The sequence below is a fragment of the Xenia sp. Carnegie-2017 genome, unplaced genomic scaffold (genome assembly GCF_021976095.1).
Source record: "Xenia sp. Carnegie-2017 unplaced genomic scaffold, XeniaSp_v1 HiC_scaffold_16, whole genome shotgun sequence".
Taxonomy (NCBI): domain Eukaryota; kingdom Metazoa; phylum Cnidaria; class Anthozoa; order Malacalcyonacea; family Xeniidae; genus Xenia; species Xenia sp. Carnegie-2017.
The window spans coordinates 7,315,518-7,338,987 of NW_025813469.1; the positions used below are offsets into that span (position 1 = coordinate 7,315,518).

General features: G+C 34.2%; 3 protein-coding genes across 6 annotated transcripts; all 3 read right to left on the reverse strand.

The window, feature by feature from the left end:
- Nucleotides 1–399: 399 nt before the first annotated feature.
- Nucleotides 400–17,303, reverse strand: LOC124435949. The gene is given in 10 exon segments (XM_046985881.1): nt 400–1,351; nt 1,354–1,947; nt 2,024–2,229; nt 2,915–3,426; nt 3,762–5,112; nt 7,956–8,318; nt 9,041–11,434; nt 11,436–11,726; nt 13,689–13,779; nt 17,161–17,303. Coding segments are annotated over 8 exon segments (6,186 nt in total). The 5' UTR covers nt 11,714–11,726; nt 13,689–13,779; nt 17,161–17,303; the 3' UTR covers nt 400–863.
- On the reverse strand, nt 1,937–3,716 carry LOC124436568. Its single transcript, XM_046986518.1, has 2 exons — nt 2,915–3,716; nt 1,937–2,229 (listed from the first exon to the last, which is right to left on the reverse strand). Exons 1-2 carry the CDS (start codon nt 3,256–3,258, stop codon nt 1,938–1,940), a joined length of 636 nt encoding a protein of 211 aa, XP_046842474.1. The 5' UTR covers nt 3,259–3,716; the 3' UTR covers nt 1,937.
- A 1,308-nt stretch (nt 17,304–18,611) lies between the features above and the next one.
- On the reverse strand, nt 18,612–23,032 carry LOC124436769 (serine/threonine-protein kinase/endoribonuclease IRE1-like). Of its 4 annotated transcripts, XM_046986734.1 has the most exons (4): nt 22,716–23,032; nt 22,553–22,630; nt 21,085–21,217; nt 18,976–19,782 (listed from the first exon to the last, which is right to left on the reverse strand). In XM_046986734.1, exons 2-4 carry the CDS (start codon nt 22,610–22,612, stop codon nt 19,025–19,027), a joined length of 951 nt encoding a protein of 316 aa, XP_046842690.1. In that variant the 5' UTR covers nt 22,613–22,630; nt 22,716–23,032; the 3' UTR covers nt 18,976–19,024. The 4 variants fall into 4 exon arrangements, 2 of the variants coding, with proteins under 2 accessions (XP_046842690.1, XP_046842689.1); XR_006945474.1 differs by lacking the exon at nt 18,976–19,782 and adding an exon at nt 18,612–18,663 and having other exon boundaries at nt 22,553–23,032; XM_046986733.1 differs by having other exon boundaries at nt 22,553–23,032.
- Nucleotides 23,033–23,470: the final 438 nt, after the last annotated feature.

Here is a 23,470-nt window from a genome sequence, read left to right on the forward strand (position 1 = left end):
AACATTTTTTATTTACGACACTGGGAGGTGGATCATATTTATTAGTTCATATTTTCAAAACTTACATCTTGTTTTTACATAAATAAATTTTCACTTACACATTTGATTAAACGATAATCATAACATCACACAAAAAGAAAATGGCAATTACGATTGCTCTGTTTTGATATTTTTTGATAATTTCAGAATTGGGTTGTTTTTGAATTCCAGATACGTTCTTTAAAACACAAGTGACCCAACTCTTTACATGGCATTTAGCAAGTTACCATTAGTCTGATAATGCTTTGTTTCATTGGGATTCATTCAATTAGAATTTACATCAAGCGATTTTTGGGGAGATTTCTTTTTGTGTGGTGTTTATATTGATCAATTAGTTGTGAGTACAGCTAAAAACATTCCTCAACACAAAAAATATTTTTGTTTTTATTGATAATAACTAAAGTCGTACCAAAGTTGTATCATAATAGTAGAAATAATCTGTAGTTCAAACGCAATGAGAGTTTGCATTGATCTGTTAGTAAACTAAGTTTTTAATTTTCAGTTAATATTTCATTAAAGAAAGTGAAACAGTTTTCTATTTTTGCATAGCTTTATGAAACTCAGAGAAGTTTGTGAAACTGCCGAGAAGACAAAACGAGTTGCGCAACATACACGAAAATTCAAGTGAAACGTAACGCTACTGCATCAACAAAAATGGCTTTCAAAATCTCCAAATTTTTAAAATATATAATGTGTAATAAGATTTTTTCTTTTGTAACAATGTTGTCAAAACATGCATTTCAAACAAGCAAAAACGTTACAGTTTCACTTTTCAGAGCTTCTCTGAGTTGTGTAGCATAGTGACTGTGAGCTGTTAGTTGCTATCAAACTTCAGTTAATTTAGTCAGCTTATAATTCTTACTATGAAAAAGTTCGAGGAAAGAAAAAGTGAATATAAAATCGTTATCTCCAATATCCAATTCAGCAAGTTTACAATTCTTACTTTTCAAAGCTTCACTAAGACACTCAGCACCTCGATGACTAATTTTGCTACTGCGAATCTTCAATTTACTAAGTTTACAATTCTCATTTTTCAAAGCTTCGCTGAGATATTCAGCACCTTTGTCTGCCACATTGTTTTTGCTAACATCCAATTCAGTTAGCTCACAATTCTCACTTTGCAAAGCTTCAAAAAGATGTTTAATACCTTCGTTTGCTATATCGTTAGCAATAATAGATAACTTAGTCAGTATACAATTGTCACTTTTCAAAGCTGCACCAAGATACGTTGCACCTTTATCACCTATTTTGTTGCCACTCATATCCAACTCAGTAAGCTTACAATTCTCACTTTTCAATTCTTCACTAAGATTTTTGCACCTTCATCATTTATATTGTTGTGACTAATATCCAATTCAGTGAGCTTACAATGTCCACTTTTCAAAGCTTCACTAAGATATTTGGCGCCTTCATCACCAATACCGTTGCCAGCAATATTTAGTTTAATTAGTTTACAATTCTTACTTTGTAATGCTTCGCTAAGATATTTTGCACCTTGATCTGATAGTTTATTAAGACTAATGTCAAATACAGTAAGTTTGCATGTCTCACTTTGCAAAGCTTCACTAAGATATTCAGCACCATTGTCTGCTATAAGGTTACCACTAATATTTAATTCCTTCACTTTGCAAGTCTCACATTGCAAAGCCTCACTAAGACATTTAGCTCCTTGATCTCTAACTTTGTTACCACTAATATTCAATTCACTCAGTTTACAATTCTCATTTTGCAAAGCTTCTTTAAGATATTTAGTCTCTTGATCTGTTAGTTGGTTATCCTTAATATTCAGTTTACGTACATAACAATTGTCATTTTCCAGAGCTTCGTTGAGATACTTCCAAAAACTATCACCAAATGTACAATTACGAAACAGTAGACTGATTAATCTGCGAGCTCCATCATTCGACAAAAAAGTTTTTCATAGCAAGACAACTTTTGTCATTAAGAAATTTGCATGACTTAAACATAAGTTTAGAAATGTTACCACATTCAAAAATAAATTCAAACAATGCGTTTAAATCAACAGGCGTAAAAGAAACACCAGCAATAAGCATTTCTTCAGAAGGAAATATCTTGCAAGCTGACCTCATTACATCTTTGTCCTGCAACTCGTATATGCACTTAAGTCCAAGAAAACCGAGTGCTTTATCTCTATCAATGCCAATTAAGTTTGCGTTCCACACTTTAAATCTGGAAAGATACAAGCATACCATAATGATAAGCTTATCATATGCTATAGTATGCTAATAGTAGTCCTGCCTGTGCATATAGCAAAAATTAAGAATGAAAATGAAGTACGTACGTAAGTATTTTTTACGTTTTTATTCTCAATAAATCGAGCGAAAACAGTTTGTAAAACGCTTGCAAATCTCGAGGAAGATTCTGCCATTATCTATTTTGTTTATAATTTTCACATAGATAATTACGTTACCTACAAGTAATTCTCCACATTTTGTATGGCAAACTATGGAAAATTATTTGTAGGCTCTAAGATAAACACAATCGAGATTGCACGAACATTATATAATAATATGTCATATGTGTAGTAAGCGAGAAGGGGCCCTGCAAGATTTTTGCCTGCGATGTAAATTTTAGAACAAAATCATTATTCCTGTTTTAGAAAGCTATTGCTCTCACATTAAATGAACACGCAAACATTGCAATGAGAGGGCTAAATAAGCAGAATGGCGATACACCACTGTATAGAACTAGAATGTATAATTTCAAATGATATTATCGATATTGTGGTTTTGAAGATGGTAAAAATTATAGAATTTTCGAAAAGGTATTCGATACAATGTGGGAGTAGCAAAAACTACTCACTTTTGACGAAGTAAATTTTCTTTAAAGGAATATAAATTTCAATACATTATACCTTCTTTCAATATCTTCCGTTATTTCACGGTCTCGGATATTTCCCAATCTCTTCACTTGTCCAAGTAAACCTGCAATAAACTGTATCACCAAGTGCCATTTAGGATCTGTACTATGATCATCCAAAAACTTTCCAATGTCTTGCAAATTTTCGGCAACAAACATTGCTGAAAGAAACTCTTGAATAGTTAAATGTAGAAAACAGTAAATAGAGCGTGTTTTATGTGGTATCTGATGAAACAAGCCACAATTTGCCAGTTCATGAAAGTCACTTGTACTTGCTTTCTCAAAAATTAAACTTCCTTCTTCTATTCCTCTCATTGCAACAGTTTTAATTTGATTCATATCATTTTCAAGCTGAGATGGTAGAGGTACTATCAGATAATCATTTGGTCTTGGTATTTTCTGTGACTTGCAAAGTGGATGGTGCTTCCACAATAAGATTTTAACAGCTCTATTGTACAACTCAGTTATAGTTTTTGGAATATCCTCTTCGTTTCTTTTGAAGCTCTCCTTTAAGGTCAGACAGACAATGTAAGTGTTAATCGGGATATAGCACAAGCTACGAAGCTCGAGAGAAGTGTCAATCTTATTTAAAATCTGCTCGGCGGAATTGCTATGATTATCACAAAATTTGTTAACATATTCCTTAATCTGTTCCTCAAAACCCCAAAATCTCCACTGTCCTTGCAAATTTCAACATTTCAAATGCACGTTCGGCTGTAGGTCGTGATGTTATAAGAACAGTAACACCAGGCAGCAGTTTGCCTTTAACCAACATCCTTATTCGAGTAAGCGCAGGCATTTTTGCATTATCAAGTACTGAACCATCAATGTCAAAAACTCACTGTCAAAGGTAGTTCATCAATACCATCAATAACAAGGACAGTTTTCTCTGGATTTGACAGAACAAATTCATAAAGATGTGGAAACTGTTGATCTGAAAATCCATCACAAAAACTTAACATTTCTCTGAGAGTCATGTCCTCCTTTTTAAGCGCTCGACATTGAATTAAAAGGAAAAGTTTATCGTGCCAAAAGTCTTCAACGTTATTTTTCCAATCATGCATAATTTTTTTCGTCAACATTGTTTTTCCAATTCCTGGTCTCCCAATAACTAAAATCGAACGTGGGTAAGATTGATCTTGTTCATCCTGGATTGGCTTAAAGATTTCTGTCGTTTTAATTAGTTTTTTGGCACCTTTAGGAAGCGTTAGATAAAAATGAAAGATTTCGTGTCGAGCATAAGTTTCTGGGTAAACATCTTTTAGTTGTCTTGCTGCTAGCATTACGACGTTGACGTAAATATCGTCAAGATTCCTCCAGGACTTTTCTTCGCCACTGCCAAAATCGTCATGAACTTCACAAATTTCATAGGCTTTTTTAATTTTTTCTAACCATTTTGGAAAAACAGCACGTTTTCGTAACAAGTAAACCGTGAAAAATTCACTCTCCGTGATGAAAATACTATAATTGCAGACCATATGAGCCAAGTAACTTAACTCTATTATTGTCAATATCATCACAATGACATCAACAAATCCAACGACACGAATCAGGGTTTCACTACGATCACCGTTGAGATTTTTACATTCAAATAACATACCGTCGTATGACGTAGTGTGATTTAACAAGTTTGTTTCTTTTATTGTCGAATGCCATGAACATGAGTATTCAATGGGAAACTTGCTTCGGAAAAGAGTGACAACAAATACAGACAAAATAATAAAGCGAACTGACAGATAAACGATGTAAATGTTGAACGTGGAAAAACGAAATATCGCTTTTCTGAACTGAGTGTCTTGACCATGAGCTGCAATTAAAGATTGGCTGTCTTCGCTTCTTGCTGGATTGAACCAATTCAACTTTTCAAAACGTTGCTTCACAAAATATCCATAGATGACACTCAAAATTAAGACAATGCTCATATTCAGGCAAACCACAACAATAAGATTGATGTGAAAAAACTCTTGTTTATATCTCATCAAACAACTTGATTCAATGTTGCCCATGATAGAGCTTTCTTTCAATTCTTCAATCTTTGATGTCATTTCATTATAACACTTAAATGAAGTCTGGCCATTTAAATTTATCGAAATACCAAGAACAATGGTGCCAAATATACCAAAAAAAATAACAACTAGTCCTCCAAACCAGGGGAAACTCTTTAATGGTAAGTATTGAAGAAACTTTTCCATTCAGTCTATTTCCTGTAAATATCAAATTAAATACACAAATTATAAACAGAGGCATAGGAACAGGCGGGCAAAAGGGGCATAAGGCACCATTACTTTTCCTAAAAAGAGGGAAGTGCCTCCTCACTTTCCATTGAAATGGCAAAATTACTAGGAAGTCATATGTCATGCTACCAGTCCAGATGTAGTGCAAATTTCTGATGGCAAATTTGATTCCTATTTACTGTGAATGCAGAGAATAGCAGGCTTTTGTGTGGTGGAGCTATGCAAAAGTGCATGCATCAGATGTAAAAACATGAGGCATGTTTATGCACATTCACACTCCATATTTGTCACATACATATTGAGTTGGCATAATGTGTTGCAGTATAAAGACATTAAATTATTCAAAGATGAAGAAGGGAATGCTGGATGTATGATGCATTTGGAAATTTGATTCAATTATTTTTGGCTTCAACCAGCTAAAACTGCTGTTGAAGGCTGATGGTGTAATGAAGAACAATCTTCACAAAATAGAAAGGGATTCCCTAAATCAATAATGCATGAGAGACACTCCAAATTAACATGCACGTTTACATATACTTACAGTATTGAACAATTAATTAAACTGCTATTGTTGGTTTGAAACAAATAAAATTGTCGTGTAGTAACGCAATAAATGTCTCGATTATAAATTCAATATACGAGAACGACTTTAGGCAGACGAGTAAAACAAACAATTACATGGTCCGTCAAGAATGACAAAACAGAGTTACTCAGAGACTAGTCGACCCGTTTACCGGTATCGAATGAAATATAAGTTTAATTAGTAATTTTTTCTTAAGAAATTGAGCAAAAGTCAATGTGAACTTACTTCTTTAAAAGGCTACTAACTTCATTAATATTTTGTTTGAATTGGTTAGCAATAACTATCTTCTGGATAGCCTTCGTTTACTTTGCTTGTATTCCTATTTCCTATTTGTATATCTATCAGTTCAGAGGTTATCTAATTTTAACGGAATCACCATTACGTCATATTATGGTCATAATTTAATGTTTTTAAATTAATTTATATTTGCATTAATTAAAGATTGCATTCATGCATAATTGATGATGATTATAAAAATGCCTAAAACGAAAAACCCAAGGTATTTTTTTTGGTAATTCGAAATTCGAAATCCTTTGTTAAAATAATCCATCATGGCGGCCATGACGTCGCTTGTGCTTGCCCACAAAAAATAGCAATGTTGAAAATAAAAACTCAGTTAGATATCAATTTCTAAGTCTGTGATGATATCTTCTTTGAAATGATGCCTTTTGATATTTTCTGGGATGGTTTGCTGCATTTTGTCTGCATTATATTGATGTTTTCCGACGATATTACTTTTTATTTAGTTTACTCCAAACTATCATTTAAATGTATGAGTGCTAAATTCATATTTTATCCATATATTGTAAGGAAAATAACAGACCTTTTCTAACACCAATGCTTGATCTTTTTTTGTCTTCATATTTGGGAATCGTTGATGTCTGGAATGTATCTCTCAACTCCGCGTTCTTTTACTCACGATTTGTATTCGAAAAAGTAAAAAGCAAAGAAAACAGAATCGCCTCTTTAAATTAACAGCAAAAATAAGCGTTTGAATCACTGTTGAATCAATACAATGAAACGTGTGTGAATCAATACAGAGAGTTGGTAATCTATTGTTGTTCAGTTTGATTGTGCAATATTGGTCACCTGATAGGTTTTCGCCATAATTTTGTGCTTGTACCCATCTTGTACCCCCACTTGCACTTTTCTCATTTGCTGCCGCGGCGAGCGGGCCTTAAGCGAGCAAGGCGGCAGGCTAATAGGTATCAATTCAACTTCTCAACCAACATGCATTGAGGTTTTACTAAAATACAACGAGCGCTTGCATTAGGACTGGTATATGCGTGATCGGATTTAATTGGCTCCATAACAGCACGTGGTTTTGACATTGATACAAATTACTATAAAAATGTATGGTGGATAACGTTTACAAAGATTTTCAAATATTTAAGATATTTCGCGACGTTTTACTAATCTCAAATATCCGTCATGGATAAAACAAGTTATGTAAATCAATTTAACATCAAAATAATTCCTATATCTGTAAAACACCGGCGTTTATATTTGCCCCATCGTTGCCAAGGGAGAACAATTCACAGCACGCTTTCCAAGTTCAGAGGCAGTTACGATCTAGAATAAGTTTCAATGCTTAAAGAATTGCGGTATTTATCTTTATTTATCATTCTTTATAATATGGAGATTGCTGTATGTTACTATGTCAGCAAATATCAATAGGCTTTCACATTTATCATGTTCTGAGTTAGTGTAATCCTTCCGGAACATTGAGTTTCAAAAACTTCATTCTGCATCCTTCACTAGACACCATAGCTAAAGTTCCTGTGTTGGAATGCCTAGTTATGTTTGACATCGAAAATTCTCCGCATGAAAATTCAGCGCATGTCGTACCACTATTTAAATCAACAGCAACCAAAGTTAAATAATGAGACATTCCAATACAATACGATTTATATACGAATATGCCTTCTGAAATCTTAATAGTGGCGTTGCAAGGCAAGATCTCATTCACATCACCCTTATTATCCACACTGATAAAACGAAGGCCCCTTTTTTCGCTTACGAGCAATTCGTCTTCGTAAGAGAATATAATGACCACTTCTTTACTATCACTTGTAAAGCAGCAATTGATCAAAAGATATTTTAAAGTTATCTGTTTTAAACCAAATTTTTTAATGAAACAAGTCATGGGTATTTCTGCAGTATGCCAAGGCTCCAAGTGAAGTTCATTGTTCGTATTTCTCCATTTCCATATTGTGTACTTTGTTTTGTTTAGAGTTAAAATAACAGACTTATCAGGAGATACTGCAGCTTTCAATCCTGAACAGTCGACAGAAAGTCTTTTGTTGTATTGTATCGCGCCGTTGATAATTCTAACAACTTGAACAAAATGTTCTTGGCCAATACAAACTAAGACATCACCAAATGTTAAGATTTCTTTAGGTTCAAATCCAAGGTTTACTTGCTTAGTCTGCGTGGAATCAACAAAATTTTCAGACAAAGTCGATATCTTTGTAAGAAGATCAGAACCATCCCATATCCACAACAAATTATCCAACCACCAACATCCTAATGCTTTCTCCAGTTGCATTGGTACAGTTTGAATAATAGTGCAGCGCTCAATGCTCCAAATATGAATGTTGACGAGACAACCACCAGTGATGACTGCCAAAAAAGATCCATGAGGTGAAAAACAACAACAATGAATTCGACAGTCCTCAAAAATAAATGAAGAACTCCAAACGGCATCAGTTTTGAAAACATCAAGCTTTTTAAAATAAGGCACAACGTAAAATTCCTCAAACGAGATTGGGCCAACTATTTCACGTTTCTTATCGACACATAAGCACTTAAAGAATGGTTTATAAAATACGATTTCTCCTTGATTGTTGTATTTTGTAAACTGAGTGATTTCAGAAAGCTTTAGAACTTGCTTGGTATGATAAAGGATACAAGCACGCCAATGGTGAGTTATCATTGAATAAGAAAATGGTGAATGGACTTGTATAGAATGAAAAATATTGATTGCCTTTGGAAATTGAAAAAAATACGAATTCTCACCAATGTCTGCAACAAAAAACTCTGAATATTTATCGGTGCATTGCAGTTTTCGGTAATCAACAACGCAACATCGATCGATTCTTTGCAGAGTTAATGCATTCCATGCAATAAATACTTCTTTGCGTGGATCATAGATATCATAATCTTCTACATAACCTGCTGTAATAAACAAAGCTGAATCTAAGAAAGAACAGTGATTAACGACAAATTGTGACTGCAAACATGATAACAAACGTCCATTGTTAACATCCCACAACTTTATTTCGGTAGATCCATCACTAGTTACCAGTCTATTTCCGGTGGGTGAAAAGCCACAACAACAGATGTTTCTATGTGCAAAACCGAATTTTGTGATATTTCACCAACCGAGCTTCGGTGTATCACTGGTTGTCTTGCTTTATACAAACGGTTATCAAAGATGGGTGATACAAATGTGTGTTTCTTGTCCCATTTCTTCAACCTTAAATCATCTAGTACAGTGCCAAGAGTGCATCTTTCCTTAAATTCTGGAAGCTCAAAAATAGATATTTGACCATTTTCATATCCTACAGCAAGAAGTTCTTCAGTGGACGACACACAAAGACATGTAACTTTAGCACGCAAGGAGACAGTCAAATGATGATGGTCTGTTAGATAAGTGGAGTCTAAATCCTCAAACCAATGAAGCATTCCTTGTTGCAACAAATCTTTTGCCAATAATCTTTTTTCTTTACTACAATGAATTCTATTTGCAATAATTTGTAAATAAAATGGATAGAATTCATCCCAGGGATATCTAGTACTTTCCATCTTGATATGGAATAGCAGCTCCTCATATATATCTTCACTCAAGAAATTTCGTCTTTTTGTGATGATTTCATGCCACTCGTTGTTTATTTCCTCAAGGGAAACTCTTCTTAACCTTGCACAAACAATTTTGACATCTACTGCCCAGCTATAGTCGACATTTTCGCCACATTCTATCATATGATATACTCCATTCTCCAAAGCATATTTAATCATAGCAGTGTTCATTTGATCTTCAAAAATGTTTCGCAATTTGATGTGTTTGAACTCTTTTTCACACGCACGCCATAAGAACTCATGACCATTTTCAGGGTTAACTGTAAACTCATGCTGTTCATAACCATCTGATTTCAACCAATCAATGAGGGACTTGTGATACACGGTTAAATAGCCATCGTAAACTGGCAAAATTTGAGATAATATTTCAATGATTTCATTGCGGACTTCAAACTTGATCTCATCAGAAAAACCTAAATAATTAAGTTTTATTGGTAAAAAACCTCGACAGGCAGCCAACATTTCAAGAAATCGCACAAAGGCCGTTTGTGATATAGTCGAATTTCTTTTTGAAATACTTTTCTTACTCAATAATTCTTTTACTCTTTTAAATTGCTTCGTGTAAACACTGCTCAAACCACTAGGGACCAATTGTTGAATGTTCTCGTAGGTAAGTTCAACGTTTTCTTTCTTTAAGCTCAGTTGTGCGTGATAAGCGTACAGAAATGATCCCTCGCATTTTTTGACTAACAACCGTAGAACGTGATATACAAAAAAATACAATCCCATATGAACATTTAACTGATGTAACAAATACATATGCAGGTCCATTTCGTTGTTTTGATCACGAGGTTGAGTTGTTATTTCCAGAGGATTCATGACTTTCAACTCCTTTTGAACAGGAAGTTCTGGACGACTGGTGATAAAGATTTTAATCCACTTAGGTAGTTGGCCAAATTCTTCTGCAATCAATTCCAATAATTCACTTTTGCCGTCAACTTGACTTTCATCTAAAGCATCAATAACCAAAAGCATTGGTTCATGACCTTCCAATGAGTGCAATGGATTATTCAATAAAACACGGAATGAATCGCCGATTGATTCGTTAGAATGGTTTCTCTGTAATTCTTCATTCAATTTACATTTAAAACCCGATATTGTATCACACATGGTACTGGTCAAGGATTCAATCAACATTCGAGGACTTCTATAATCCGAGCGATTATACTGGCAAAAATGACAAGCAGCAAGTTCCTTCGAATATCGTCGACACACCTCAGCAGCAAACACACTTTTACCAACACCGGGACCAGCAATCAAAATCATGATATTAGAAGCAGCTTCATTTTCATCATTAAACCATTCGTCGAGTTTTTTAAATAACCATTGTCTAGTACCTTGTAAATATCTCTTGTTAAGGTCTTTTATAAGACCACTGAAATCACACTTTCCAAGCTTTTTGACATCTGAATATGTTTTATCTTGCGACATTACTTTAAATCTTGCTATATCCGCTTTTGTTGCCATAGATTCTTTAATATTCTTTACTTCTTTTTTTATTTCTTTAACATCTTTTTTAGTTTTCTCAGCAACTTCTATCAACTGTTGTTCGTTTTTATACCAGTTTTTCAACATTTCAATATAATTTGCCTCATCAGGACTGAGTGGAGTTTTCTTTAATTCATCTATTTCAGTTTGTTGAATACCCAGACCAACCAATGCTTTTGAAATTTCCTGCCACAAGTACTCAAACTCACCGTCATCTACACAAGTTGTAGTAATGTGACCGTACACTTTGTTTCGATAAAACTTTATTCTTGCGATATTCGCTGAGATTGAGCTATCTGAAGGGAAAGGAAGATTATTCCATCCTCCAGTTGGCGCTGTTAAACCACATATTTCGCAATAAGACAGTCAATAATGAGATATCAAAGTTTTCAAATTTAGGATCACCAGTTGACGGGTAAAGAAGATCCCATTGGTCTTTGTTGATGACTTTAAATTTTAATGACTTTAATATCTTCTTCGTAGTTGCATCTTTAAGTTCAGTAGTTAAACTTGGCGATTTTAATAACGATTGCAATGTATCTTTCAAGGCTTCTTTTCCTTTATTTATCAAAAGTTTACTTAATCGAGATCCGTTTGCCTCGTCATTCAGATTTGAATATGAAGCCATTTTCGAATTCAAACTAAAAATTGTAATGAAATTGCATAAGAAATATTATTCTTATTCTTAAAATGTAAAACCACATTTCCCAAACAAAATTCGTACAGAGAAGCGGTTCAGAGAAATTAAGGGACGTGGTGAACAATCAAATGCGGAGACATTTATGGAGACACTTACGAAGAAACATTATCGAGACACATCATAATTTTTCTTTGCATTCCTTTTTTCATATGTCCTTCCACTTAAAGCCAGAGGCTCTGGACAAATTACAATCTTTGCCCTCCAACCTCTGAACAGTCATGTTCGTGCATTATGAAACTAAGTAAATTTTCGTTGTTGACTTCAAACAAATGATTCCTATGTGGAGATGTAAATTGATCTTTGTGCAAAATGATCGCTCATTCTTTGTTTGGTTGGCTACGTGCGCAACTTTTTAATAAAACATAAAAGAATAAACGTAGAAAGCGATTCAAAGTGATGGGGCTTGATCTTCATTCAGTCAATAATGATGCTATTTTTGAATACGTGTTGTAAAATGGAAAATAACGACTGTGGAAACTGTGAAATACAATGACATCGTTCATTTTATTCACATCCGAAATAAACTGTGGCAAGTACTAGTTTATTTCGAAAGAATTCAACTTGATATATTCATTAATTTACATGTGTTGCTCACAGGAAAATTTCGGGATTTGTACGTAAATCTATTTACAGAATCCATTAATTTTTGTAAAAATCACGAAAAAAATATTGTCCGAAATAATGTTGCATGTATGTATGTTTTTCACAAAGCTAAATTAACTGGAAGTTATGAAAGGCAAAAACTTATTAGATGCCTATAAAATGAAATGCTTTGGGAGATTTCTTTTGCTGCTCCATAAATTTATCTAACATGTGACGGGCATTATTTAATTTATCTTTTAAAACAAAGTTTTATGAAAGTTTGTACGAAAAATGTTGTTGTTCTGTTGTTCTGACAAATGTTCGTCAACGGAAGCGCATTAATAATAATGGATTTGGGTAAAAAATACATTTCCAAAACTGATATTTAACATTTTACTTGCTTTTTTATGTTATATTATGTATATACGAAGTTTGTAAGCATCTAGCGCATTATGTTGCTACTTTGGAGCAAAAACGCTTTAGTTTTTGTCATGTTTATAGACAAACGAAAGCAAACAACTCTAGCAAAATGCCTTTTAGTTATGGTTGGCTATGGCTCCCTTTACAAAAATTTAGTTGTCGAAAAATTGTATATTCTTGATATTAAGTTTTAAAAGTTTGCTAAATTAAAACATAAAAGGATTTTTGTTTTGTTTGTAGAGATTCATAGTTGGTGCAAGTTATTTTTTGTTCGCTTTTATTGACCGTGTGTTTACATTGCGTGGAAAGACTGGTCGCTACTGCCATCAAAATATCCACACGTAGCCTTACATTTATTTTAATAAAAATAAAAAATGATGAAATATATTAAGATGAAACAGTAAGCTCATGCAAACATGTTTTTGTAAGATGAAAGTAATTTCTCTACGAGAAAAGTTATAAAAAGTCACAATACAATTTCACAAGCCCAAGAACAATAAGTTGGTGTCCAAAACAATAATTAATATATGAAACAACTCAGACAAAGGAAACTGTCAATATTTTGAAGAGTAATGATGTATGAATCATTATCCAAACAATTATGATAATAGAGAAAAATGATTTGTAAACCTTCGAAGTATCATTTCTAGAGGAGTGAAATATAGTAAATATGTGTTTTTGTGGAAATATAATAAATAAAATGATTTTATAGTTCATCTCCGTATAACAACTAATTTTCTCGTAATACTGAGCATATTAAGGTTTTCATCTTAATTTTATATGTTAAAAACCTATAGTCAAATTGAACACTGCATGATTAAAATCGATTTTCAACCGTCAACAAACTTTTCGATGTGGATTTGCATACGTACGTACATAAAATCTAAACTTACTTGCTTACCTTTTTTATTTCCTGGAAGAAAAATGTCTTTAAATCGCGATCATTTTTGTTCACAGCATTGTTTCCAACTTCAAGTATTGACTGCACAGTGCTTTAAAGAAAAAGGATTTATTGAAGGACAAATCTGAATGTTGTAGCTTGAATAGACAATTTATGATTGGTTAATTGGACAGTAAGCCAGTATAGATCGAAATAGTATTTCAAGAGCATTCACGCGACAAGTTTGCTTTATTTACTACAATTATTTTAAAGAATTAGGCTGTTTTACCAACATTGAAATTTAATCAGTAAATGATTTTGAGCTAATATTATATATAATACATGGAAATTGTAAAAAAGCTTTCAAACATTTTTCAGAACTTCAACAAGTAAAAAAAAATATCGAAATCATGGACTGCTAAGTTGGCGAAGCCAGCCCATAAAGTCGTTCATTGTTCGACTTGTCGTCATAAAGAAATCATGAAACATACTAAGGTTTAAATAAAAAAAGGAAGCACATGCAAAGACATGTTTTTGTGAGACGTGGGTAATCTGTTCACTTTACGGAAAAGTTATACAAAAAACGTCAGTAGCTAAGTCAAATTAAGTTTTCATTATTTTGAAAAGTGCAAGACCAAAAACCTGTTGTACACAACTATAGCAAATGTGAAATATTTCAATCCAGGTAAACTTTGAATATTTTTCGCAATAATTGAGCATGATATATTAGCTACAAACAATTATGATTAGTGAGAATGATTTGTATAAAACCTTAAGGCAAAAACATCATTTCTAGAAGGAATTCGATAATTTCTTTTCATAACTGTTCAGAGAAGCTTCAGTCAATGCAAATCACTAATGTATAATCTTGACTTGCAATCAACCTCCGGAGTTTTACATAAGACAGTATTGTTCCTACAGGTCATCTGGTGAACACAGTGGCATCGATAATATCTTTTTTACAAAATTTCAAACGTTGCTAGTAATAAATTCGTATATTTTTATGAGCGTCAACAATCTGTATTGTAAGAATTGTATATAGCATCAACAAAACTTTAATAAACAAGCTTCAAGCTATGGGAGAAATTAGAATGTTATTTTTACGTCAAAGAATGAAGACTTATTTAGTCGCCACATTCTGTTACGCTATAGAATCCATTCTTATGTCAGAGAGTCTAGCCCTGATTTTATAGTGGATAATTTGAAATGAAGAATGAAACAAACACTCTAGTAAAAAGTAAATGGTTTGAGCCCGAGAGTATCGTTACATGTTTGTAAATGTAGATCGTCCAGGTTGGTATAGTCCTGAGAAGGACTGTTTTCGTTGTTGTTGACTGACGTTTCGACAACCTTAGCGGTAGTCATCTTCAGAGTCAAATGAGGAGTAAACACCAGGTTAGCCGTATTTGTTCTTACGTCATTGTATTGTGTGTACAGAAAATGTGTATTGTCATTGTGAAATGTTTTTAGTTATGAAGTGTGATTTAGGTGTGATGCTTTTAGCTGTAATGTGTGGGTGTCAATTGTGTATTGTCATTGTGAATTAGTGTGAAGTGTAATGTTTTTAGTTGATCGTTTGTTTGTATTGTGAATAAGTCGTTTTTAAGGTGTCGGTAATTGCTGTGATCTGTTCAGGGGGGTTTGTTCCAAGTTTGATACCAACTTTCTAATGTAAGCCGTTGTCTATAGTCAGTACTGTAAGTAATGCATTTTGCCGAGTCCCAGTCAATGTTGTGCTTTGTGATTCGGTGATGTTTGGCAATGTGATTAAATTTGTCTTGTTTCTTAGTAGCTCGTTTGTTGTTCAGTAAGTCTTATGTTTAAGTTCCTGCCAGTTTCCCGATATAGGAGGATTGGCAGTCGGAGCAGTTTATTTTGTAAACTGCACCTTGTCATTCGTTGGGTTGTTCTTTGTCCTTTATGTTCGTTAGTAATTGCCGTAACGTTGTGATTGGTTTATGTGAGACACGTATGTTGTATGGTCGTAAGATACGCGAGATAGTCTCAGACGTACCTTTGATGTAAGGTATCGTTGCTGTTGTCGCTGAGTTGTTCGTTGCGTTGGATTCGTTAGGTTTGTAAGTGTTGCGTTTGATAAAGTCAGGGTTATAGTTGTTTTTAACAAAAACACGTTTAAGATAGTTTTTTCGTTGTGTAGAGCGTCCGGTGAATCACATATGAATTGTGCACGTCTTGCTAATGTTCCGATTGTGGTGGCTTTGTGTGATGTAGGGTTGTAAGATGATTGGTCCAGTAGTCGGTCAGTGTGTGTTGGCTTAAACAACAACAACAACAACAACAAAACAACAAACAATCAACAGTCAACAACAACAAAAACAGTCCTTCTCAGGACTATACCAACATGGACGATCTACATTTACAAACACTCTAGTTAACTTAAAACTAGTTTTAAAAGTTGATATAGTATCACAAAAACGAGTTTCATGTGGATTAAAAATAACACTGACTTGTCATGCATGTTTTGTCATGATTCGTCAAGACGCTTTGATATATAGCTAAGTTATTATGTCAGTTTGGTCGTAACACAACCTTGTTTTACTAAAACAATGTAAGAGCTCTCTTAGTTATACTAAGATCGAATTAGACCCCTCTTAAATAGTGGACTTCAATTAGCATGTTCCACCACAATGGAGAAATGATCTTGCATTCTTGTTTCAATAGCTACAACTTAGAATTGTCAAATCGAAAAATTTGAAATCAGAACAATCCATGCCAAATCAGGAAGAATTTCATCAGAAACAAGACATTATACCCTCACAGGTTATGCAATTTCTAAATATTTCCACAAATTGTTTAAAACTTACCTTAAAAAGAAAATAACTGACTTAAAGGGAGGACAGTAGTCAAATAATAAATTATTATTTGTCTATCCTACAGAGAGTTACGAGGGAGGTTCTAGAATTTATATGCCAACCCCCCTGTCAATTGTCACAACCAGTTCAATGTATTACAAATACGTAGAACAAGATTAAATACATGCATAATCACATTAGTAAAATTGGTACCATCATTTTGTAGTAACTTTAGTTTTTTGTTCCTTGTACGACAAGATTTGATTTTCCAACACTTTCAAACATGTAGAATTTAGTTTTTGACCTAACCCCCTTGTTGATTTTAAAGTTTTGCACTGCATCTAAGACAAAATTGAATTTACGTCTACTTAGGTCTTCATTGTGAAGTTGTGTCATTGACCTAATAGTCATTTGCCATTTAGTGAAATTAACAATTTTAATAATTAAGAACACTATACAAACCAGTATTTACCTAAACGAATGAAACAGAATAAACCAGGAAAACATTCACACTCTAGTCCAAAGCAGCCTAGACGTTTGAATATTGGAGATGTGTGATTTAAACTGACATGCCTTCGGTAGTTATTGTTTTCATTAACGAAGAGGCACTGACGTGTCACGAGGGTGTGAATTCACTCTGAGAAGAGAAGCAAATGCAATGTATAAAAGCAAAAACTTACGTTACAGCTCACTATTTTCTTTCTTCCATATTCTGCCACAAATAAGACTAAGGTGTAATGCAATCACAGCCAAGTAATCAGTCTGTTTAGGCTTTTTATGCAATCGATTTATGTAGTAAATATATTCTTTGATTCATAAGCAATGTTTGTCACGCACACTATCTCGCGTGACTTCCACGTTTATATGTTCTTGCGTGCGTGCCATTGTGCGCGCATAGCAATGGTGCATGGAGATAGCGTCAATGGATAGCGTGCCTGAACCATCAATGGCGTGGTGAACTAACATTGCATATGAATCTTCTGGTAAAAAGCTTGTAAACATAACACGTTTTTACAAGCTTTTTATCAGAAAAAAGTTTCTAAGGTTGATTTAAGATTTGAGGTTGTTTTGACTTAGCGCGTTAATAAGGGGCGAGGTTTGTACAAAAAGACAAAGGCCCGATATTTCTCAGTAAAGACCGAGAAAGCGAGGTTATTAAAAGGTTTATTATATCTCATTATTTGACCTGAAACAGAGCTCGAGACGAAGCTTACTTTCTTCCGCATCCTTGCTGTTTCGTACGGATTGGCTTTCACTTTTCTAGTTTTCATCGGTATAAAATTAATCGTTTTAAATTGTATCGACTGGATAGTTTAACTGTTTTCCCGAGTGTTTTTGCTTCGACTTACATACGTAAATATCATCGTAAACAATACGATTTTTTGTTTCGATTTTTTGCGTTTTGCTGTTTGCTTTACGAAATTTGTTTACATTTGGCTGTAAAATTACGCGTTTTGGACCGTGGTCCATAACGGAAAATAATGGACCGGCAAAATTGTTTCTGAGCCAATGAAAGCGCGCCATTTTACCGGAAGTGACGCTTTCCATACAATAACAGGCCATTAATTAGCCACTAGATTAATTAGTCTATTAATGCGTTTGAAAAAATTAGTGCATCGTTGTTATGCGCGTGGTCCCGAAAGATTAACTGTTAATTTTAACACTATTTCCACAGGGTAGTGTGAACCAGTTCAATGGCGGATCTAGATTACGTTAAAATATATTACTAGTCGCGCAGCACATTTTGGCCTTTATTTACATTTCTTAACATCTCAGAGGCAAATCCATAGGTAAAATGATATTCTTTAGAAATTAAATACCAATAATGTTTTTCTGAATGAGGTTACATAGTAACCAAGGTTAATATCTGAGAACCAGCGACGGCCTGGGACCGAATGACGTCGAAAGGTATATAAGTACCTAAGTGTAAATGTTGATGATGTGTAACAATGGTTTCCTTGGAGTGCTATTGTAATATCCTTGGTGGTCAGGTCCTGAACGTGATTTGTTTTATTCGGGACCTGGACTCCAAGCAACCTAAAACGTGTGCCAGGTTGCTCAAGCTTGCACCTAACCAGTAAGGTAACGATAGATATTAAATGAGGTTACATACTAACCAAGGTTAATATCAGAGGAGCCAGCGACGGCCTGGGACCGATCGACATAGGAAGGTATATAAGTAACTAAGTGAAAATGAGAAGACCATTATTCAACACATTTGTAAGCAGAACGTCCTGAAAATTTTTTTAGTAAAGAAAATATGGTATTTATCAGCAGAGGCGTAACTAGAACGTTAATTGGGGTGGATATTCATATATTCCGTAGTGATATATATGAATTGAATTTCAAAAGAAATCAGTAAGGCATAACTGAATATATGAATATACACCCCCCTCCTCAATTAACGTTCTAGTTACGCCTCTGTTTATCAGTGTGAAAATACTGTTCTCGAAAAGGTATGAGGTGATTTTGAGGCCATACTCAGTGAGTGTGAGTGAGCTTTCAGAACACGGCCGATAACATTCATAATTCAAATTGATTACATCACAGACGGGGCGTGGGTAAAAGAGACAAATCATGTTCTCTTGCAATAGAGTATGTGTAAAGCAAAATTTCAGGAAAACACAAAAGAAAATAATCAACCACTCCATCACTATTATATGAGAAAATTTCCTTTAGTTTTGGACCAAGGGTTTTAATGTGCTGTATTTTGTTACGAATTACTCTTAGTAGGGTGTGCATCTTATCCTCGTCATATTTCTCACAATCACTTCGAAGGGCTTTGTCTACTTTTACTTTCCAACTTTTCCCAAATACATTGGCAGCTCCCCTTTCCAGTTTTTCTTTAAAGGCAACGATCCTTGCATCTTTTTTTTCTTCTACAATTTTCCCAAGCTCATCAAAAAAACTCAACCTATCTTTACTGGTCCATAATAAAGGATGATGTAAAACGTCAAGGGCTTCCGGTCTTTCAACAGGATAGAAAGAAATCATTTTTGATATCAAATCCCGAGCCAAACTTGCCAGATATGGCGTTTCCTTATAATGCTCATTTATGTCATCAAGATTGAAATTGTTCTCCTTAGAACAGATGTTGTCTTGGCAACTATCTAGGTCAGTTAATACACCAAAAGGATGACCACCTCGTGTGATGACAAAATGATAGACACACCCAAGGGAGAAGATGTCTACGGAGGCTTTTCTTTCGCCAACATTCCATAATTCATTAGATGTCCAACCCTTCGTACCAAATCTAACTTTATGTGCGGATTCTTCGTCAGAAAAATGGCCAACGTCAAAATCTGAAAGCAAAAATCGTACAGAATCGCTTTTTTTCCACAGAATATTTTGCGGCTTTATGTCTCGATGCTGTATACCAAGCGTATGAAGATAGTTTAAACCACGGGCAATATGTAAGAAGCAAATTTCGGGTTTAAACTGTCCAACTAAGTCTTTATTGTAGTCAATGATTGCACTATGCAAATCTCCGTCACATAGTTCAAGAGCGAGGTACATAAATTTATTGTTATCCTTGTGCTCAAACCAAAGGTACTGCACAACATTTTCGTGAAATTGCCTACTTTCATAAATTTTTAAATGAATTTCAAGCTCTTTTCGGGAACATTTGTGATGTCTCTACGGCAACCTGGCGTCCATCTTTCAGTTTGCCTTTAAAAACATTGCCTGTTGTCCCTAACAATTCATTGTAGTCAAACTCAATTTCTCCGACATGCTTTGTACTGTTTGGAGGTCTTTGCTGTATCATAGGGTGAATTAGGTAAATGCACACTGGAATAATTATCAGGAAAGAAAGAAATATGCTGGGATGAAGGCTCGATTCAATAGGGCAATGTTCAAAATGGCGTGGACCAAGATCTGCTAGAAACATTCCTTTGAGGGATGCAGGATAATGACAAGACGCATTACTACCAGCAACTAAATTGTTGACGTATAGGACATCGCTCATATCACATGAGCAGTTCCACATATTCCCCTTTAAAACAAGCACCTTAAGTTTAGGAAATTTTGAAATACCTTTCCAGGGGAGAATATGTAGCAAATTGTTCGAAAAATCCAAACATTCAAGTTGCGATACGCCGACGAATGAGCCAATAGGTATTTCCCATAAATAATTATTGGACAAATTAATCATTCGAATACTGGGTAAATTTTTAAAAGAAGAGTTTTGTAAGGTGTCAAGGACGTTGTTAGCCAAGGAAATACTTTCAACAAGTTGTAAATTTGAAAATGTGTCTTGTTCAATAGTTTTCAGAAAGTTGTCACTCAAATCAATTAAATGGAAATTGGAATTTTCTAGGATGTAACCAGGGGAAAGAAAAGTAATTTGGCAATTGCGAAGACTGACGGAAAGGAGAAATGGATGCAATGGTAATGGAGAGTGAGGAATCTTGTCAATACCCAAGGTCCCAAGCTTATACCCTGATATTATCATATCAGTTGTATTCTTGGGTATATTAAGAGGGATTCTGTCTGCTTCATATACCACAAAAATCATTCCTGTGCTTGTTGTGCAGTTCACATAAACCGATTTTCGAATCTTCCTGACTGATTTAGTATTTGCTTGTCATAGCATTGACACTCACCTAAACAAGGATCGCCACCACTATACGTTTTAGGCTGTGTGCCAATAAGATTAAATAAATCCATCTCACACAAACATAGAGGAGTCAGTGCTAGTATTATTGAGCAACAAAGGATCCATTTAGAGATCACCACCTAGCAAAAATAGAGAAACGCTTTACAAATTTGAATAGAAACTGCCACTAACAGGGTGCAATTTCTTCCACCAAAAGTTATGCTACATTGTACGTAAATTGTGTTACCACTTATCAAATTATCGTAGCAGTTATTGCCGTCTAACCTCATCGGAGATCTGATTACAAAAATCATCATGTTGGTCACTGAATGTGTTAATCAGTGACTAGTTTGAGAAGACCCTATTCTCTTTTAATTCCACGTAACTATGTAATTTAATTTCAGTTAGTCTCTCCTGTACTTCAACTCTGTTTCTTATGAACTAGGTGATAATATGATTGTTTTAAATATAAGAAATTTAATTTACATGTTCAACATAGGTAGTAATTGATAGCAACACGTTCAATTGTTATTTATAGATTATGAGAAGATTGGCGTTGACGGAAAGGAGAATGCTTAGGATGATGTGTGGTGTAACGTTGATGGATAGGACATGAAGAGATTAGAAGACTGAGTGTATCAAGAATAGGTAATGTCGAGGTGGTTTCATGTGTGCTGAAATTAGAACGTTGCATATGAATGTTGATGGAGTCCGCAAAAGGTAGACTGATGGATGGATGCTGTGAACAGTATGAACATGGGTATAACGAGAGATATGGCAGAAGACGCTTAGAAAATCATGATCAATACGCTAAAAATTCAGTTTGTATGAGTATTTAAAATCTAACATTTTGAACTTATAAGTATTCTGAGATCATGGTATTAGAAATATTGAGAAGCTGAATGCCTTGCTTGTGCCACTATAATAATTGTGCAGACCTTAGTATGATATTGAATATAGGATCAATCATGCTAATCAAATTGTTTTAACATTTGAAATTTTTAAACATGGAAATTGATAAGACTTTGTTAAAAACTTTCCAAACATGTCAAGTCAAAACATGTCAAGTAGAATTGACACATAGTAGTTGTTATTGCCACATTATATTTGCAACAAATTGACACCATCATTTCCTATTAATTTTAGTTTTTTGCTGCCCTTAAGACAAGATTTGATATTTCAACACTTTGAAATACTTAGAATTTAGTTTTTCGACCTAGCCCCCTGTTAATTTTAAAGTTGTAGCGCTGCATCTAAGACAAATTTAAGTCTACTTTAGTTTTTGTTGGGAAGAGTCATTAACCTATAGTCATCTGCCATTTAGTGAAATTGACAATCAATTATTTTAATTTAAGAACAACACTGTAATTAAACTAGCGTGCTTTCGGTAGTTGTTATTTTCATTAACGAGGAGACACGTAGGTGTGAATTTAAACTGAGAAGCAAATACAATGCATAAAAAGCAAAAAACTTACGTTACATTTCACAATTTTCGTTCTTCCATATTCTGCCATAAATAAGGTGTAATGCAACATTAAGATTTACGTAATATGCTGAAACGATTCAGACCAGAACCAAAATAAAAAATGCTATTGTGACGTAATTTCTGTGACATAAAGAGTACAATAAAATACACACGTGTTTGGTGTCGTTGTAAAGATCAAGTTTAGACTACGAAGATGCTATTTTATTTGGGCCAAAGTCTTGGAACTGTGCTTGGAACAAATGTACAGCCTTGAAAAGACTACTTCCGCTGTTGTCACTTTACGTTTATTAGTATGCGCGATATTTGCAATGGATGCGTACTGACATCTAAAAAATGCCTACTTTTAAAGTAGCAAACACGCTAAAAAATACGTGTGATCGTACGTTTTCCAAGGATTTCAAATATATCTTTGCTTTTGTGGCCCGAATTCGTGAAACAAACATACAGCCGAGGAGCTAAGCTGTGTACTGTGAGGTGACCACAGGAAGATTCAAGACGGAACACTTTTTAAACTCTTGTTTTAAAATGGTCAAATGGGTAAATTTTAATTTGAGAACGACACCTTTCAAGTAGACAAATTGTTTGTTACGTTTAAAATACAAATGGCTGATAAATACGATGACAGATGTTTTATTAAACCACCAGAACATTGCTTTGTTGTCTTGTGACGAAACAATTAACAAATGCGTATGGTTTTTCTCAAAATACTATTTTCTTCTTTGATAAACAGAAATTTAGTTTCACTTATATGAAAATTTGTGCGAAAAGTTTTTTGTGATCTCTTCCCCCTTGTTTGAAAGCAGTTTACATTTTATTTACGGAGTATTACTGTTTTGTGTAAAAACACTTTTCATGTTTTTATTGTGTAGAGGTACAAGCACTATTTACAGTGTTGAATTTTGACCTT

Coding starts and splice junctions, on each gene's coding strand:
- LOC124436568 (XM_046986518.1), bottom strand. CDS start 3,258: ATGAATCAAATTAAAACTGTTGCAATGAGAGGAATAGAAGAAGGAAGT. Junction 2,230..2,914: donor ACGGAAGATATTGAAAGAAG/GTATAATGTATT, acceptor GTATCTTTCCAG/ATTTAAAGTGTGGAACGCAA.
- LOC124436769 (XM_046986734.1), bottom strand. CDS start 22,612: ATGTTGCATTACACCTTATTTATGGCAGAATATGGAAGAACGAAAATT. Junction 21,218..22,552: donor CGAAAATTGTGAAATGTAAC/GTAAGTTTTTTG, acceptor TATTTTTGCTAG/GTGGTGATCTCTAAATGGAT. Junction 19,783..21,084: donor TGGTGGCGATCCTTGTTTAG/GTGAGTGTCAAT, acceptor TTTTGCTTTCAG/ATTTTGACGTTGGCCATTTT.